This window comes from Hesperophylax consimilis, chromosome 31 (assembly GCF_061612785.1).
Source record: "Hesperophylax consimilis isolate HC1 chromosome 31, BYU_Hcon_1.0, whole genome shotgun sequence".
In the NCBI taxonomy this organism is placed as follows: Eukaryota; Metazoa; Arthropoda; class Insecta; order Trichoptera; family Limnephilidae; genus Hesperophylax; species Hesperophylax consimilis.
The window spans coordinates 14,288,386-14,305,910 of record NC_142866.1 but is presented as its reverse complement, the minus strand read 5'-3'; the positions used below and the strand labels follow the sequence as shown (position 1 = coordinate 14,305,910).

Here is a 17,525-nt window from a genome sequence, read left to right as displayed (position 1 = left end):
GTATGACAATGTTTAAATTTTTAGGAGTATCATTTGTATGGATTGCAAATGGAATTACAAATGTCTTTTCATTATTAAGTGAAATTATATCTTCACAGTTTATTGTTTTGACTGATATAAGACTTCATAGACATTTTGGTACGTAGGTGTTACGCTTACAATAATTTGCTCTTCTTTAACTCTTGGCTTTCAAAGAGGCCCCTTCATCGTCATGATTGCTATTACCACCATGACCCTGATTCGGGTACATATATTAATAGTGTGCATTATTTGTTTGTACAGGGATGTACGTGATGCGCATGGTGGGCGCCCTTTACTGCCTGATAATCTGCTTCGACGTGACGGCCGTGTGCGGCTCTCCGGGCCGCTCGCCCGCCACCGCTGCCCTCATGGCGCTGCTGTTCCTCGGGATGCTCGGCGTGCTCCTGGCTATATCCCGTAAGCCGCAAAACAGGTACACTTCCGTCCCAGTTATTGGTTGGTCATTACAGTTCCAGTTTGTTACGCAAGTTTAGCCAGAACACTTATTTATATTAGTTTAACGTAATAGTCGCCACTTGCTTCCTTTACAAGGAGTCCAAACCTTCAGTTTCGGTAGAGCTGAAATTTTGTCCACAGAAACATGGACACTGTTTTGCATTGGTTTCACGTTTCAATGGTTGGATTTTGATAATGTTAAATTATATTGAATACAAATAATAAATGTAAGCATCTTACCTGCGCGCCCTTTTAAAACGAATCTATCTGAAATGTCGGCAATGCTTTGGTTTCTGTAGGTTCCTGGACCGAACCGGTAATCTGTAGGCTAACGGAGACAACGTCATCAGCTGCGGTGTGGCAGCGATAGTGAACTTCACCACCTCTTCCAAAGCATGTGGTCGTGATAGTCAAGATACCTTGCACCGCACGATTTCAACGTGGTTGGTTTTTGAAATATTCAAAGCCTGCAGCGGAATTCGACAAGTTTACCGAAATTATTAAAGTCGGAGTTAGGTACTAGAAGCGTTTCGCTAACCAGATCGATAGACGGAATTAGCGATGATTTTGTACCGATCCATGAAGCCCTAAGGTAATGTCGTTAATACGATATTGACGAAATCCGTCATCTACGGTCAGTAAGCGATGTTGGCGAGCACGATCAAAATATGATTCTGACAGTCAGTAGACAAGAGCCGCTGCTTCTAGTGAGGCCTCCAAGATGTAGGATAAGCTGTCAATATGCACGACTTTTTGGATAATGTCGTTCGTTGCGTTAAATAACTGGCTAAATAATGAATGGAGGTGAACTTACTAAGCTCAATTGAAATCAATCACATAAACGATCCATCCGTCTCATCGACCCGACCGACATTGTAAATTTATCGATTTCACTGTGCTCTTCCCCATGAATAGACAGTTAACAACGGAACTTTTTTAGCCTTTTTAGTGATTATTATTGACATAAACAAGTCTCTATTAAGCTTGATCACTGTGAATTTAGTATCCCTTGGATGAATAGGTATGTTCCGCTGATTGACATTCGGTCTGTGCCGGTCATGGCAGCATCTTCAAATAATTACTCTGTGTCCATATGTGTTTCCTGTACCTTCGTCGTGCTTGCAGGAGCTCTGTGCTGTACATGACCCCAGGCCTACCCTTCGTTCCTGCCATTGCTGTAGCCGTTAACATCTACCTCATCTTCAAGTTGTCGATCCTTACACTCGTGCGCTTCACCGTTTGGATGACACTCGGTAAGCAAAAATAGACAGGGACTGTTTGCTTAAAAATACCTTTAGTCTGCTAGGCCAGAGAAAGGTCAATGAAATTGATTTTTTCTTCAAGAAAGATAAATAAGAATATCACCTGAAGTAAAATCAAATTGACACAGACACGCCCACGAGACTTCTTGTTGTATATCGCTTCAGTTGCTGAATCAGTTTGCGGGTCATCTTGACTTGGCTTAGGGCCGTCTGTTTCAACGCTAGCTATAGTAAAAGTAAGAATAAAAGTAAATGCTAAAGTTAAATTTCACCAAAATGCGTTTTTCAATCAATTTAACTACTGGTTTTACGTCACTTTTAACTTTTGTTTTAACTTCCCGAAATCCGAGAGTTACTCGCGAGTTATTCGCGATTCTCGAGTTACTCCGCCATTTTGACATATTTGACAGTTCTATACGTAAGGTTCTTCTGTTGAGTGTTGTTACGAAACGATTATTAATCATGATTAATATTATCGAAGATGACAGTAGTGAAGATGAATTCGTCATGCAATATGTTTTACAGCGAAAGCCAAAAACATTTCGACCCCGTGTTAATAATATGGTCATTTGGGATGATTCCGAATTTTTGGCAAGGTATCGCAAGTCGAAAGAGCTTGCAAAATTTGTGACGGATCAAATTGAGGGAGATATTACGACTACTGGAAAGTAAATTATATTTTTCCGTGTAATATCGTATATATTATAACAGGTCGTCATTTATTTTTAAATACCCACAGAAATATTTTTCTAGGAACAAAACAATGTAATAAAAGTATATCTTTTTTCATAAACTTTGGTATAAAACTTATTATTATATTAAACCCTGTATATAATGTTTCAATATACATATTATAATTGAAAAGAAACTATGTAATAAATATATAACTTTTTTTACAAAGTTTGGTTGGAATTATTAATCAAAGGAAACTAGCCCCTCCAATACTCAAGAAATTATTCCTAAAACTATAAATCGATCTTCATCATGTATGTAAAAATTAAATTCTGAAATAAAAAATTCGAACACAATAACAAACAAGAAGTCAGAAGAGGTTATAATGACGCACAACAAACTTCTTGCTTCTGTATTTTGAGTATTTTGACAGTCACTTAACCAGAGATCATATTTAATCTTCGGTGTGGCCGTACCAAAAAATAATGCCGTGCGTTTTTCCACGTAATTTCGAGGAATATTCTGCTTTTTAGACTGGCCACACTAGTAACTGTTACTTTTGCATAAAGGCACTTGAAACAGCGCGCGGTCCGATTTAACATCCTTGTTACTTTAACTGACAGTTAAATTTTTAACATAGCTCACGATTTAGCATTGTGTTGAAACAGACGGCCCTTAAAGTATAAAAATAATAATATCACCTGAAGTAAAATCAAATTGACACAAACACGCCTACGAGACTCCCTGTTGTATATGCTCATAAAATTCATTATTGGTGGAAAGAAGAATTCAAATATTGGCAGTTTATTCGTAACCGCTTTTTTATATTAGCTCCACGAGGTGGCCTTGACGAAAAACTTTCCTCAGGGCCTATGACATCTTTGGAGATGCTGTGTGGGGGGTAAATTCCTTAATAAGAAGGTATTAAAAAAACGATTGTAAATAAAAGAACGATTCAAAACTCTTACGGTTTTTTCATTTAATTGATAAATGAATGCGAATGTGAAAACCTTACTAATATAGAAACTGACATAAAACAGTTCATCGAAAGATACATTGCTTATATACATGGAAGTTTTATTAAATTCACGCGGTGAAAGTCAATTAAAAATAATATGTGTGAAATAACCTCTTTTCCGGGAGCATGAAATTATGTTCACAAGGTGACATTATTAATGAATTAAAACTGACGAAAAATAGCACAAATAATAGTGAATATGTGAATTGGTCATTAGAATAGAAATTATAAAGCCGCGTCTCCTGAGACCGTTTCTACAAACATTACCTCAAACATTTTGTTATCGTCCACATATCATGAAGCATGGTGACGCGGTGGGCGCAGACATTTTGTCATTATTTTGTAGATTTCTGATGAGGCAGACGTGTGTGCTCTCATTTTCGCTGTCAACTGTCAAGACCAGAAAGTTCTTGCTATTTCTAGCGATTACAGAAATTATTGCACCAGGGAGGAAACACAGATGTCTGGTTCAACCTCGACATTTATATGACTCTTATGCCTTCACTGAGACATTATCATTTTATTTGATTTTACGGCCAGCCGGGCTTTTACATTTTTTATAATAAATTGAAAATAAAAGACAGATTTGGTTTAGATAATTTATTTCGTGCCTCGGAAACTGATTTCGAAGAATTAGTTTTATTTACTCGACCGGATATAAAAAAAAACAAATTCGCGAAGTGACGCCATTTTACCAGAAATGCGTCTTGCTGTCACATTACGATTTCTCACAACCGGGGATTCATATATAAACCTGATATACCACTACTTGAGAATCTCGAAACGGGAGCTGTCGAAAATTGTTATCCCGTGAAAAACGTGTCATTGAGGCATCATGGGCATCTATAAGTCTGCCAAAAGGCTATGTTGTAAGATCGCAGCCAGTTAAAGACATTTAAGTAATAATTCGAAATAGAAATTGTACAATGTGTAAAAACACAGTTTTACGGTTGTGAAGTGATTTTTTGTATTAGTAAGGCTATTATGAGTTATCGATTACATTCCATTCCATCGATTCGTCTGCTTTTTAATGACAAAAATACATACATTACCAAATCTCGTAAAAATGGCATTTGCATGCCTTCACACTTGACATTTGTACCCGCCTTGATGCCTGACGGTTGGACGTGCCTGCACGCCTTGCTGTTTAAAGATATGAAGTAATAGTGTGTGTGCGTGTGTGCAGGGTTCATTATGTACTTCTACTACGGGATCAAGAACTCGTCGCTGGAAGGCGAGGGCGCGCAGGACGAGGACGTGGCGCTGCCGGTGCCCGACCGCAAGCGGCGCAGCGAGCCCGACCCCAATAAGACCATCTTCGAGGGCGACGGCAACTTCAACATGGGGGCCTACGGAGGGTGAGCACTGACCACTCATCGATGGTTGTCAAATATTTATTTTTTTACTATTGAACTAGTTCAATGTCGGAGTAGGAAAAAATAAAAATGCCCCCAACTGTCGGGCGAGAATTTGCGGAACCGCGTGAAAATTAATTAATATATTCGAAGTTCTAATCCAGTGTCAGAATCTAGAATTGGTCATCTATTCAGATTTCATAGCTTAAAGGTTAAAATCGGTAACGCTATTAGAGCTCACACACGTACAATTTACACGTACGCGAGCGCCGAGTACTTAATACGTGTAAATTGGCACGCATAAGTGCTCGAAAAGTGACGGAAATAGGATGTATTCACTGGTAAACCGACAACTAACCAATGAAAATATGATAATGAATTTTAAATATTATTATTGGTGTTAAAGTTTCTTAACCCGTTTATTATTAGGAGACCGAATTTGGTCCCAAACATCATATGCCGTTATGAATGCAGGTAGCCAGTAGTGTACCAGAGCGACCGTACATTATTAAAAGTTAGATATCTCTCTTCCTCTCATGCGAACATTTGTGATTATTTTATGTCTGAAAGATAACGAAATGATGTTCCTTGTTTGCATTTGGAATATTTATACTCGAGTCAAAGGAAAAAAAAACCTAAAAACTGTCAAAGTGCATGATTAGAAATTGGCGGAATTATTCCGTTGACCGTTAAAGCGACAGTTGGAGCTCCGTGATTAAATTATGTTTTTGGTCATTTAAAGTTTCTTAATAGGTGCGTAATTTTATTACTTGGTTTACAATGAATATATAATAGAAAACATATTCACCAACGAAAAAGTTCATTTTTTATCTGACATTTGAAATCATAACCACAAAAACGCGGATTCAGAACATGAAAAAATTGAATCGATTGCGGAATTGGTCGCACCAAAAAGAATGTTGACGAGATGCTGACATTGTGCTCTTCAAATAAAAGCGGTTAAATTTAAAAAAGCAACCGCTTTTTTGAATAAATATTATAATAAAAATTATATCCAAGTCGTTTTTTTAGTAAAAAAAAAATACTTTTCTATCTGTCAATGATGACATTGGATATGGATACATAATCAATGAATTTGGATACAAAATATAGTGCAGAAAATCTATCAATGATGACATTGGATATGGATACATAATATTTTTTTTTAATTTTAAATATATTATTATGTATTTTTTATTTTAAATGTATAATTTTTCTCATTAAATGTATTATGTATTTTTTATTTCATATTATAAAATGAAGGCCTCAGCACAGGCAAGCCACCCAGTGAGGCCTACATTACTGGAAAACTTGAATTGTAAAAATATTGTACCTAATAAAAATAAAAAATAAAAAAATGAATTTGGATACAAAATCCAGTGCAGAAAATCTATCAATGATGACATTGGATATGGATACATAATAATGAATTTGTATACAAAATCTACTGCAGAAAATCTATCAATGATGACATTGCGTACGCAGATGACATGGTTGTTTTGTCTCCAAGCATTAAAGCATTGAGAAAGCTGTTAAAGGTATGCGAAAAATATACCGCTGAACATAACATGGTCTACAACCCAACTAAATCTGTGTTACTAGTATTGAAAACGGGCGTAGGCCCTACAAAAGTACTACCCGTCAGCCTAAACGGCACAAAAATATCTGAAAAACCGGAGGTCAAATACTTAGGACACATCGTAACAGCGGAGCTCAATGATGATATGGATATTGAGCGACAGAGAAGATCACTGTGCATCAGAGCAAATATGATTTCTCGACGATTTAACAAGTGTAGCTCAAAAGCAAAAAGGCAACTTTTTAACACATACTACACGAGCCTATATACATCGGAGCTGTGGACCAACTTCAACAAAGCATCTCTAAAAAGAATGGAAGTACAGTACAACAATTCCTACCGAATACTTTTTGGGCTGTCCTGGTACTGTAGTGCCACTGAGATGTTTGTAGAAGGGCGTGCTGCCGGATTCCAAGCACTAATGAAAAATCGGATCACCAGCTTTCGAACGCGACTAGCCACGAGCGAAAACAGTATTGTGATGGCAGCACTGCACTTCTGGCAGGGACCTATTTACAAGCGATGGAGCCAAATCCTGATGTCACAGAAAAAAAATATATTCACATATATTTTTTTTAAATATTTTTTCTTTTTAAAAAACTTTAGTCTCATTATATTTTTTGTACTATTATTATTATTATTGTCTTTTGTTTTCTTTTATTGTGTATGCATTATTTACAATATTTTTTGTATTTGCTTTATATATTCTATGTATAATATGGAGCTCGTGGGATTGCACCACCCTCCCCGAGATCTGGAATAAAAAATTTAAAAAAATAAACAAAACAAAAAATTGGATATGGAACCTACGATTAACCTACCTGCAAGTACCTATCTAGAAAACCCACGGATTCACATCCTACCGTGATGTGACCTACATGCATCCCATTGTGATGCACATCAACTACCGTGACAATATCATCATTCATCGTAAGCAACAACTGTTACTACTCTGGCTATTCTGTTTGGACTCCGGACTTTGGACTACCTCAATAAATCTGCTAGGACCTCACAACATCTTTCTTTCATTCGTCTCCTTAGCACATCCCCAAATATATAATGGACTGGAGTTCCTTATTATTATTATGATCATTTCTCAACACCGACCTAGGAGAATCGGTACCAATGTGTTTGGGATAAAAATTCACTGTTTTGAACTGGTTAAAATTAAAATAAAAGTTTCTTTAACGAAGTGCCTGCAAGTGGTAGCCGGCTTAAATCACATAGATCAAAATAAACCCTATGGTATTTATAAAAATGTACATAAAAGTAAAACATGATAATGTGGTGTGTAATGTTTGTTTTAGATACACTGACGCTAACTCCAGTTGGGATAAGACCGACCAGTACGAGAGCCGCGCCTGGGGCTCGTCGGGGGCCTGGGGTGAACGTTACGCCCCGCAGCCCGCCCCCGCCTATTCTACCGTGGAACAGAGGTGGGCCATACCCTCGCCAGCACCCCGAGGGGCTATTCTTAATATCTCTATTCTTGAATAGAACTCCGCCGCCAACAACAGCATAGTTTACCCACGAAACCCACGAGGCCGTTCATATCATTTAGCAATCTAAAAGCATCGACAAGCAGCCTATACTGAAAAATATCAAATCCGAAATAACAATCAGAATAAAAAAAATTATTACCTTTATTAAGATGTTATAATGTTTATTTACTCTTTTGTAGTCTTGCATTATTTAACTAGCGTGATAGATTGTAATGTGCTGATATAACAATTTTTGATAATTAGTCAGAGATGGCAGTGATTGTGCGGTTGAGCGGTTCCGATGGAACCCCAAGATAGCCGATCGTAGGTCGGCAGCTCATTCCATTTTCATTGATTGCGCAGAATAATGTATAGACTCAAAGAAATAAGATGTGTGTCCAGTAAGACTTATTTGTAATTATCTACATGAAGAAAACTATATTATAATCTTGATGAACCAAGCAGTTATTGAATACTCAATAATCAATACTCAAAGTAATCAATATATTCAAGTGAGAATGTAAACTACTATGTAGTAATTCAATCCATTTAAATAAAAAAATTATGTGAAACTGCACAAGAGTCTCAACTGCTCCTAACCGTTTAGAGCCAGTGAGACTATGGCATCCCCACTTTGGGTATTTTGTGGGGCTGAATGTAGTGGGGAGGGTAAGGATAAGGGGAAGAGGAAGGTGAGAAAGTACCTGGCTATTCAAATCTGGTCACCAAACACGGACAAAACCATTTCAAACAACGTTTAAATTCTGAATGGTGGTCTTACACCAGGGCGATACTGAGAGTATCTTCCACTCTGGAACGTGCTGAAAATATACCTTATTATTTTAAATGAGTAATTTCTGAAGTAACACAAATTAATCAAATAAAATTGATTTGTGCACGCCGGGATTTGAACCCGCGACCTCCCGCTTGCTAGTCGAGAGCTTTACTGTATTAATCACATCGTGACTCTAAAGCAGTATGTTGTTTGCAGGTTCGACGTGAAGACCAACAACACAAAGTCTACGCTGGTGGAGAGCAAGCCGGGCGCGGCGGGCAAGCCGGAGAAGCCGCCCCCGCCCGCTGCGCCCTCTGTGCTGTGGCAGAGCGACGCCGCCGCCTTTCCCTCGTGGGACGACTGAGCGCCCCGACCCCACCTCGCCACCCTCTCAACAACATTCACGTATCTTAGATAGATTTACAATTGTAACCATAACATTATACAACATAATCATAAAAGGCCAATACCGTGCAGATAGTCGTTTACCTCGGCTGACACATTTGCTGAAATTTTTTAATAATGTTTTGAAAAAAAAGTGTGATAAATTATTTCGTTTACTACAGTTTGAACCACAATGATTATTGAATGCAAATATGTCTATCAATAATTAAAGAAGAAAGTTAAACCCTTAAAATAATTTACAAAATAGCGCAACATCCAAGTTGTCTCTCGATAACTACCCAACACCTTCTGCTGCCTGCCGTACTGCGCTTCAATGACTTTGTATTTCTAGCTTGCAGGAGGAGTATAGTAGAAACGAGGCTTACAAAATAGCACAACATCCATCTTCTATTTCGATAACTACCCCACACCTCCTGCCGCCTGCCGTACTGCGCTTCAATGACTTTGTATTTCTAGCTTGCAGGAGGAGTATAGTAGAAACGAGGTTTACAAAATAGCGCAACATCCAAGTTGTCTCTCGATAACTACCCCACACCTCCTGCTGCTTGCCGTACTGCGCTTCAATGACTTTGTATTTCTAGCTTGCAGGAGGAGTATAGTAGAAACGAGGTTTACAAAATAGCGCAACATCCAAGTTGTCTCTCGATAACTACCCCACACCTCCTGCTGCTTGCCGTACTGCGCTTCAATGACTTTGTATTTCTAGCTTGCAGGAGGAGTATAGTAGGTACGAGGTTTACAAAATAGCACACCAACATACGCACTATTGCAGGAGGAATATAGTAGCAATAGCGCATATTCAATCCGTGACGTATGCGCTATTGTAGGAGGAGTATGGTAGATACGAGGTTTACGCGTCACTATATTTCACCTGCAATAGCGCATATCCACTCCGTAACGTGTGCGCTATTACAGAAGGAATATAATGGGTACGAGGTGTACGTATCACGAAGTGGGTATGCACATTTTGCAACTATATCCCTCCTGCGGAGGAGTATAGTAGGTACGAGGTTTAGGCTTCACGGAGTGGGTATGCGCTATTGCTACTCACAAAAATAAATTAGTCACAAATCGACTGTTGTGCAAGAATATATTTTCATTATAAGTCATAATTATTTAAATTCAAATTATTTTATTTTTGTAATAAAAGTGACATAAACCTTTTTAAAATACATGTTAAGAGATTGAGGGAACAAATCGAATGGTAAAAGCATATTTATTATTTATATATTAACAGTCATACAGGTACATGTATTATTTTAATTTGAAATGTAATTAATGATAATGTATTATATATATATATATATATATATTATTGATTGAGATGGCATCGAAAAAAATGATTAAAAAGCTAAAAGGCATACTTGTATGTACTAACTACCTACATGAAAATGTAAAGTTTGAGGCCCTAAAGGAAATCTTCACCGCTACCACGGGACTACTAGTTATTTGGAGAACTTCTGCAACCCAAGCTATTACATATTTTGGAAAGTATATGAAAAAATAAGTAGAGGTACTTATGGACCTTGTGGCTGCGATAAGTAAAGTGATAAGCTGCTGCTTTTCTAAATAAATTAACTAATAGATATTGCGACTTGGTCCCGGTAGGTAATACGTTCATCTGACTACCTGAAGATGTTGTCATTTGAAAATTGGAAACATAAGATTTTTTGATAAACTTTTTACAAATCCATCGCAGCAATATTTTCATCTCGTTTTCAAGCAATAAATTGATTAGAAAGCTGTGAATTGAAGCGAGGACTGAGTATTGTGTGCTAAACATTTATCCTAAGGTAATGTAGCGGTTTGTATTGTTTTCTGCTGCACCGGGTTCGGGCTGTAATTCGGTGGGTAACACTCATTACTTATTTACTTAATGTTTGTGCTTTTTCATTTCACTGTTTGCGGTGCCCTTAATAACCCTTAGGTGCGTTACATAATTATTGACTTTGTTTATAATATCAATTGGTTACTACTTACTAGAAAATAAAATAGATTTTAATCACATCTTATAATGTTAATACATAAGAAACCGCTCGAGGCATGTCAGATTTCATGTTAACAATATTATTACATTTTTAATTACCTACAAAAAGTATTAAATATAAATACTCTTTTAACCAAAGATGTGCTGCAGTTTGCAGACGGAAAGTCGTGCAAACCATAGGACGAATTCACATTTTAATCACAGATTTTTAGTAGGTATAGATATATATATATGTATATAAATTGTATTCCTACAAAAGTTTCGAACATAGGTTTGAAAGCGTTTTTAACAAATTTAATGTCTGCGTTTCTATTGTTCCAATACTTACTTTTGCTGATAAAAGCATGTTGAATCATTACTAATCGGCTAAAATATACTACTTAACAAATCATGTAGAGCTAGGCAAACTAAAAAATGCGATTTCATCTTTTTCAGTTGACCCCGCCTCCTACCAAATTCGGTTTCTGAGAAACAACCATCCAAAAACTTGACAAACTCTACCTAAGTAGCTCACAATCCGTAAGTGCAATTTATACATTGCACTAATGGTCTTCAGCACCAAGTTAATCAAAATGGATGTACATACCTGAGTAGCTCACAATCTGTAAGTGCAATTTATACATTGCACAAATGGTCTTCAGCACCAAGTTAATCAAAATGGATGTACATACCTGAGTAGCTCACAATCTGTAAGTGCAATTTATACATTGCACAAATGGTCTTCAGCACCAAGTTAATCAAAATGGATGTACATACCTGAGTAGCTCACAATCTGTAAGTGCAATTTATACATTGCACAAATGGTCTTCAGCACCAAGTTAATCAAAATGGATGTACATACCTGAGTAGCTCACAATCTGTAAGTGCAATTTATACATTGCACAAATGGTCTTCAGCACCAAGTTAATCAAAATGGATGTACATACCTGAGTAGCTCACAATCTGTAAGTGCAATTTATACATTGCACAAATGGTCTTCAGCACCAAGTTAATCAAAATGGATGTACATACCTGAGTAGCTCACAATCTGTAAGTGCAATTTATACATTGCACAAATGGTCTTCAGCACCAAGTTAATCAAAATGGATGTACATACCTGAGTAGCTCACAATCTGTAAGTGCAATTTATACATTGCACAAATGGTCTTCAGCACCAAGTTAATCAAAATGGATGTACATACCTGAGTAGCTCACAATCTGTAAGTGCAATTTATACATTGCACAAATGGTCTTCAGCACCAAGTTAATCAAAATGGATGTACATACCTGAGTAGCTCACAATCCGTAAGTGAAATTTTAACTTTGTACAAATGGTTTTCATCATAAAGTTAATCAAAATTGATGTACATACCTGAGTAGCTCACAATCCGTAAGTGCAATTTTAACTTTGTACAAATGATCTTCAGCATCAAGTTAATCAAAACGGATGTACATAACTGAGTAGTTATCATTTGTATTATAAATCCAATGTTAACATCCAAGTTTGTTAAAAACTATTTGTAATAAACTGGTTTTGCCAATAATTGCAATTTGTAATCAACTTGTTTTGCCAATAATTGCAATGCACATATTATAATAATATTATGTCGTGTTTTTATTAGAATAAAATATTGAATAATGAATGAAGCCAGCTCACTATTACAAGAGCCAGTGGGGTTTTTTGGATAATTAAGATAATAAAATAATGAATATTTATAATTGTTATTAAAATCTCATATAACATTGACTTTTGGACATAGGTAATATTTAACGGTTGGTGCTAATGACCGAGGGTGGATGCGCTTTATTCGCAGAGTCTGGAGCACTCAGACGAGGTTACCTCTTTATTTTATTAAAGATGAACATCAGCAATTATTACATCACTATCATAGTTTGATGTTTCCTGCACTGCCTCGCCACAATCTGTTTCTGTATTTTGTCTTCCTCTCTTCAGTTTATGAACTTTCTATTGTGCATTACTCAAGATATTGAATTTTGCAACCTAAAACTCTCGTATGAAATAAGTATGTACCTATATCTTCCGGGGTAATATTTAAGATTTAATTATAATTCCGGATTGAGATTTAAATAATAATAATTATTGATGATATTAAGAATATTTCCCACTATGATCACATCATATCATTTTAAGTAGTGTTATATCTACTTAAACATTGGTCCACACAGGGCCACTACAATAGACTAGCCAAACAGGAGGCAACGGCAAGATAGTTTACATCCTGTGTGATGGTGACACTGTGTGGACATGGTCCACACAGGGCCACAACAATAGACTAGCAAAATAGGATGCAACGGCAAGATAGTTCATATCCTGTGTGATGATGACACTGTGTGGACATGGTCCACACAGGGCCACAACAATAGACTAGCCAAACAGGATGCAACAAGATATCCACACCCTGCGTGATGGTAACACTGTGTGGACATGGTTCACACAGGGCCACAACAATAGACTAGCCAAACGGGATGCAACAAGATAGCCACACCCTGCGTGATGGTAACACTGTGTGGACATGGTCCACACAGGGCCACAACAATAGACTAGCCAAACAGGATGCAACAAGATAGCCACACCCTTCGTGATGGTAACACTGTGTGGACATGGTCCACACAGGGCCACAACAATAGACTAGCCAAACGGGATGCAACAAGATAGCCACACCCTTCGTGATGGTGACACATGTCCACATGCTCCACACCGAGACCCACCAAAACAGCACACTTGTTACAGACACAGCATTCTCGTGATACGTGTGGGACCTATCTGCAGTTGTTTTCCTACAAAGAGACGTTATGTTGGTTGGAGAAAAGAATTTTAATCGTGTGTTTTGCTATTGTTAAAAATAAACACAAGAATCCCTAGTTAAACCAAATTTCAACTTTCTAATAGTTATTCAATGTTATTTAGTATAATAAACTGATTTTAATGGATGTGTTGTATATTATCGTGATTTAACTTATTGCAAATAGCAGTACGAAAGGGCATGCCCGTGCGTATGTTGAATATGGGAGCGGTTTAGATTTATCTTGTTAAAACCGTATCTTTAAAATAAGGCATGTAAAGATCTAAATCATTATTAATAATTGTTGTTGCGAAACATGAAAATCAATGTTAACATTTACAATAAATAAATAAAAATTTGGTCTTATTGTAGAGTTTTATTATTGATACTATTCTTTGTTACATTTCCCAGACTTAATAAATGAAGTGGTGAATGCTAAGTCAGGACAGCAAATAATTTAATAATGTCGTCGCTCAGGCAAAAGTCTCCAAGTTCACAAAAGTCACCAAGTACACAAGTTTTATTATTGATACCATTCTTTGTTACATTTCGCAGACTACTTTGTTACATTTCATAAATGAAGTGGTGAATGCTAAGTCAGGACGGCAAACGAGCCAATGGAATGGGGAGGTTTGGAACTGCACCCTGCATATAATTTAATAATGTCCTTCGCTCAGGCAAAAGTCATCAACCCACATGCACAAGTTTTGAGATATGAATGTTAGAGAATTAATGTTATATAGAATTACAGTGGAGTAAAAAAAATTCTTTTTTTGGAGTTTTTGGATTATTTCGACAACATTTGACATCATCGACAATTTTTAAAAAACTTTATATCCATAGACATATGAATATTAGTAGACCTGCCCTAAGTGATTAAAAGCGTATTATCCCCACTCCCCATACCGGTTCCATTGAGCCGGCTGGGCTCGCGTACGGCCTCAAGTGATATTTGAAAACGTGACGTCATCATTCTTGTGCGAACTATGGTCCAGGCATCATCGGTTCATTTTACGAAATAACACGGCAAAATGTTTACTTGTACTATGAAAACTGGTAAAAATAGATGCGAAAAAAGAGAATAAACCCAATTGTCGTATTACATTCCATATATAAGCATTATTTTATTTTATTTTAAGCATATTCACATCGTATAATATGAATCAGTTGTTACTATCACATCGAGAAACGTCTGGACGCGAAACACAAAGCTGGTTGGTTGCTGGGAAGTAAATTATGAACATTTATAAAAGTGTCTTAACTAAATACTCTGAACTAACTATGACTCTGAATATAGAAGCTGCCTTACTTTGCCGAATTTGGACTTCGCAAATTTGTTCATAACGTGGCGAGTAATTTGCGCTCCCATGTAAAAATGTCTATTCATTCAAAGCAGATTTTACTTTTAAGAAGTAAATGGTGATATTATAATGCGAGATGCCTATTTACTGTCAGATTGATTTATTGACGAATCACAGTCATCTTCACTCCCTTCGTTCTTCAACAGTTGATTTTACCCCTCGCCTTTATCTTCTCGTCTATTAATTCCTATGTCTGTGTTTATATCATTTTTTTTTTTTTAACTACACATTTACAACTACAAAAAATAATAATAAACATAAAATTATTTCGCTTCACAATTGCGTTGTTCTGAGCACAGTCTTCCCCATAGTCTCCATTTTTACAGCGAGCGCATAAGAGTTTGGATGGCCTCCCTTTTCCAATAAGAAAAATGGTGGCTCATCTTGTTATCCCCATTTCCAGTATGACGGCAATGAATGTTTTTATTTCATTCACTGAAGTTGGTGTCCACTTTTTGACCCTTGAATTCGATTTCAAATTTCGTGTGTCATAACGATTGGTTTCTTTGACAATATGTATTTTCAAGAAGTAACAAGTTAGTTTTGCATCATAAGAAGGAGCACATCTAAATCCAGGAATTTAAAGAAAGGTCCATGTTTTTGTAAAAACTTGAGAATAAAAAAAAGGAATAATACCAAATATTTGTTCATTTTTGCATAAAAACTTTTTTTAATGTGTATAAAAAGCTTGCAGCGCGATAGCACTGAATGAAACGGTTAAAGAGTATCAACTCAATGACAGAAAAAATATTAATTTAACTATCCCAATATTTTTTTAAGTGATATGGTGTTGTCTTTCTCAAAAAGTATTTTTGAATAGTTGGTGTTGGTACATTTTTGATAGATTATTTTGTTTGGATCATAATAAATTAGTCATTGGGACCATCCCTTTCAGGGTAATTTCTAGTATTACCTACATGACATAAATTAATGTAGAAATCATGGTAATATGATGGTAAAAATGTCATGATCATTACTTTTATTATCGGCTATGGGTATTAAAACTTCACTAACAACATTTAAATCATTGGGAAAATTAACCTCGCTTCATCTCACATATCTACTAAGATATACTTATTTATCTTAAATAAAAAAAAATTGTAGTATAAATGGCCAATACTGTCTTGTCTGATCTTCAGAAAAGTACAAATCAGCACCGGTTCTTTGAAGCTATTTATTTTGCGATTAAAAAATGTGGATTTCTGCGGCACTTTGTATATGCTCTAAAACTACAGGCTCTTAAAAATGTATTTTAAATCACTGCGTTAATTGGCAAACTAACTGCTGCCAGTCCCACATTGTTAAAATGGCAGATGATTCAATTTATTATTATTTTTCTTCTCTATTACGGCATGCACCGCATCTGCCTCCATGTGGGAGGGGCCTTTGTTATGTAGTGGTTTGAATCGTAGGAAATAATAATAACAATCAAAGCTGCCACACACTAGTGCTTTCAATCCTAGCGACAAATCTCGGAACTAACGGCCCAAGCGATTAGCTTGCTGCTTGCTGGCATCCCGGTACCCGCCCTCTCCAGACCTTGCCTTCAGCGCATCAACACGTCGCGTCTCGCATCGAAGAAACCAAATCTGGGTACAAAATAATATCCAGACGTTAGTCTGGATAATCACCGTAAAATAATTGCTTTTTGACAAGAAATAATGAAGTGAAAGATGATTTTTGGACTGGTGTGAATGATGTAATGAGACTAAAAAATATGAACGAAAGGATTATAATGGCAGGCGATTTGAATGGGTGGGTGGGAATTAGACGTGACGGATTTGATTTGGTCTTAGGTATGTTTGGGGATAAAAGAACGAATGACAACGGGAACAGAATACTTGAAGTATGTTTAGAGTGGAACCTGTTTGTGTCGAATACTTTCTTCGATCATAAAGGTATCCACCAATATACGTGGGAAAGAGGAAATGAGAGGTCAATTATTGATTTTGTAGTAATTGACTCTAGGTTGAGAGCTGTTACCGAGGACACAAGAGTTTTCAGAGGGGCTGAGGTCGAAACTGACCACTTTCTTGTAGTGTCAAGAGTAAACCTCTTTCGCGGTTGGCGCTCTAAAGTGAAAACGGTACTAACTCCAACAAGAGTCAAAATAGAAAAACTACAAAATGATAATGTGAGAAGTAAGTATATGAATTGTGCAGAGATAAGATTGAATGCGAAGGAAATGGATGGTCTAAGCATAGACGAAACATGGAACCACATAAAAGTGTGTCTTTGTGAATCTGCTAGGGAGGTTTGTGGAATAAGTACGCAAGGTAGGAAGAAAGGTGATGCATGGTGGGATGATGAGATTAAAGCACTGGTCTCAGAGAAGAAGAAAGCATGGTTATGTCTGATTGCGGCTGGCAG

At 36.8% G+C, this 17,525-nt stretch overlaps 1 protein-coding gene across 1 annotated transcript in view; it reads left to right on the top strand.

The window, feature by feature from the left end:
- Nucleotides 1-14,104, top strand: part of LOC149409489 (solute carrier family 7 member 14) — a 231,573-nt gene extending 217,469 nt beyond the window's left edge. The window contains exons 14-18 of the mRNA XM_089649803.1: nucleotides 283-454; nucleotides 1,603-1,730; nucleotides 4,616-4,787; nucleotides 7,671-7,799; nucleotides 8,836-14,104. Coding sequence (XP_089505929.1) covers nucleotides 283-454; nucleotides 1,603-1,730; nucleotides 4,616-4,787; nucleotides 7,671-7,799; nucleotides 8,836-8,983 — 749 coding nt within the window. The 3' untranslated portion in view covers nucleotides 8,984-14,104. The remainder of the gene's footprint in view (nucleotides 1-282; nucleotides 455-1,602; nucleotides 1,731-4,615; nucleotides 4,788-7,670; nucleotides 7,800-8,835) is intronic.
- The last annotated feature ends 3,421 nt before the right edge of the window (nucleotides 14,105-17,525 follow it).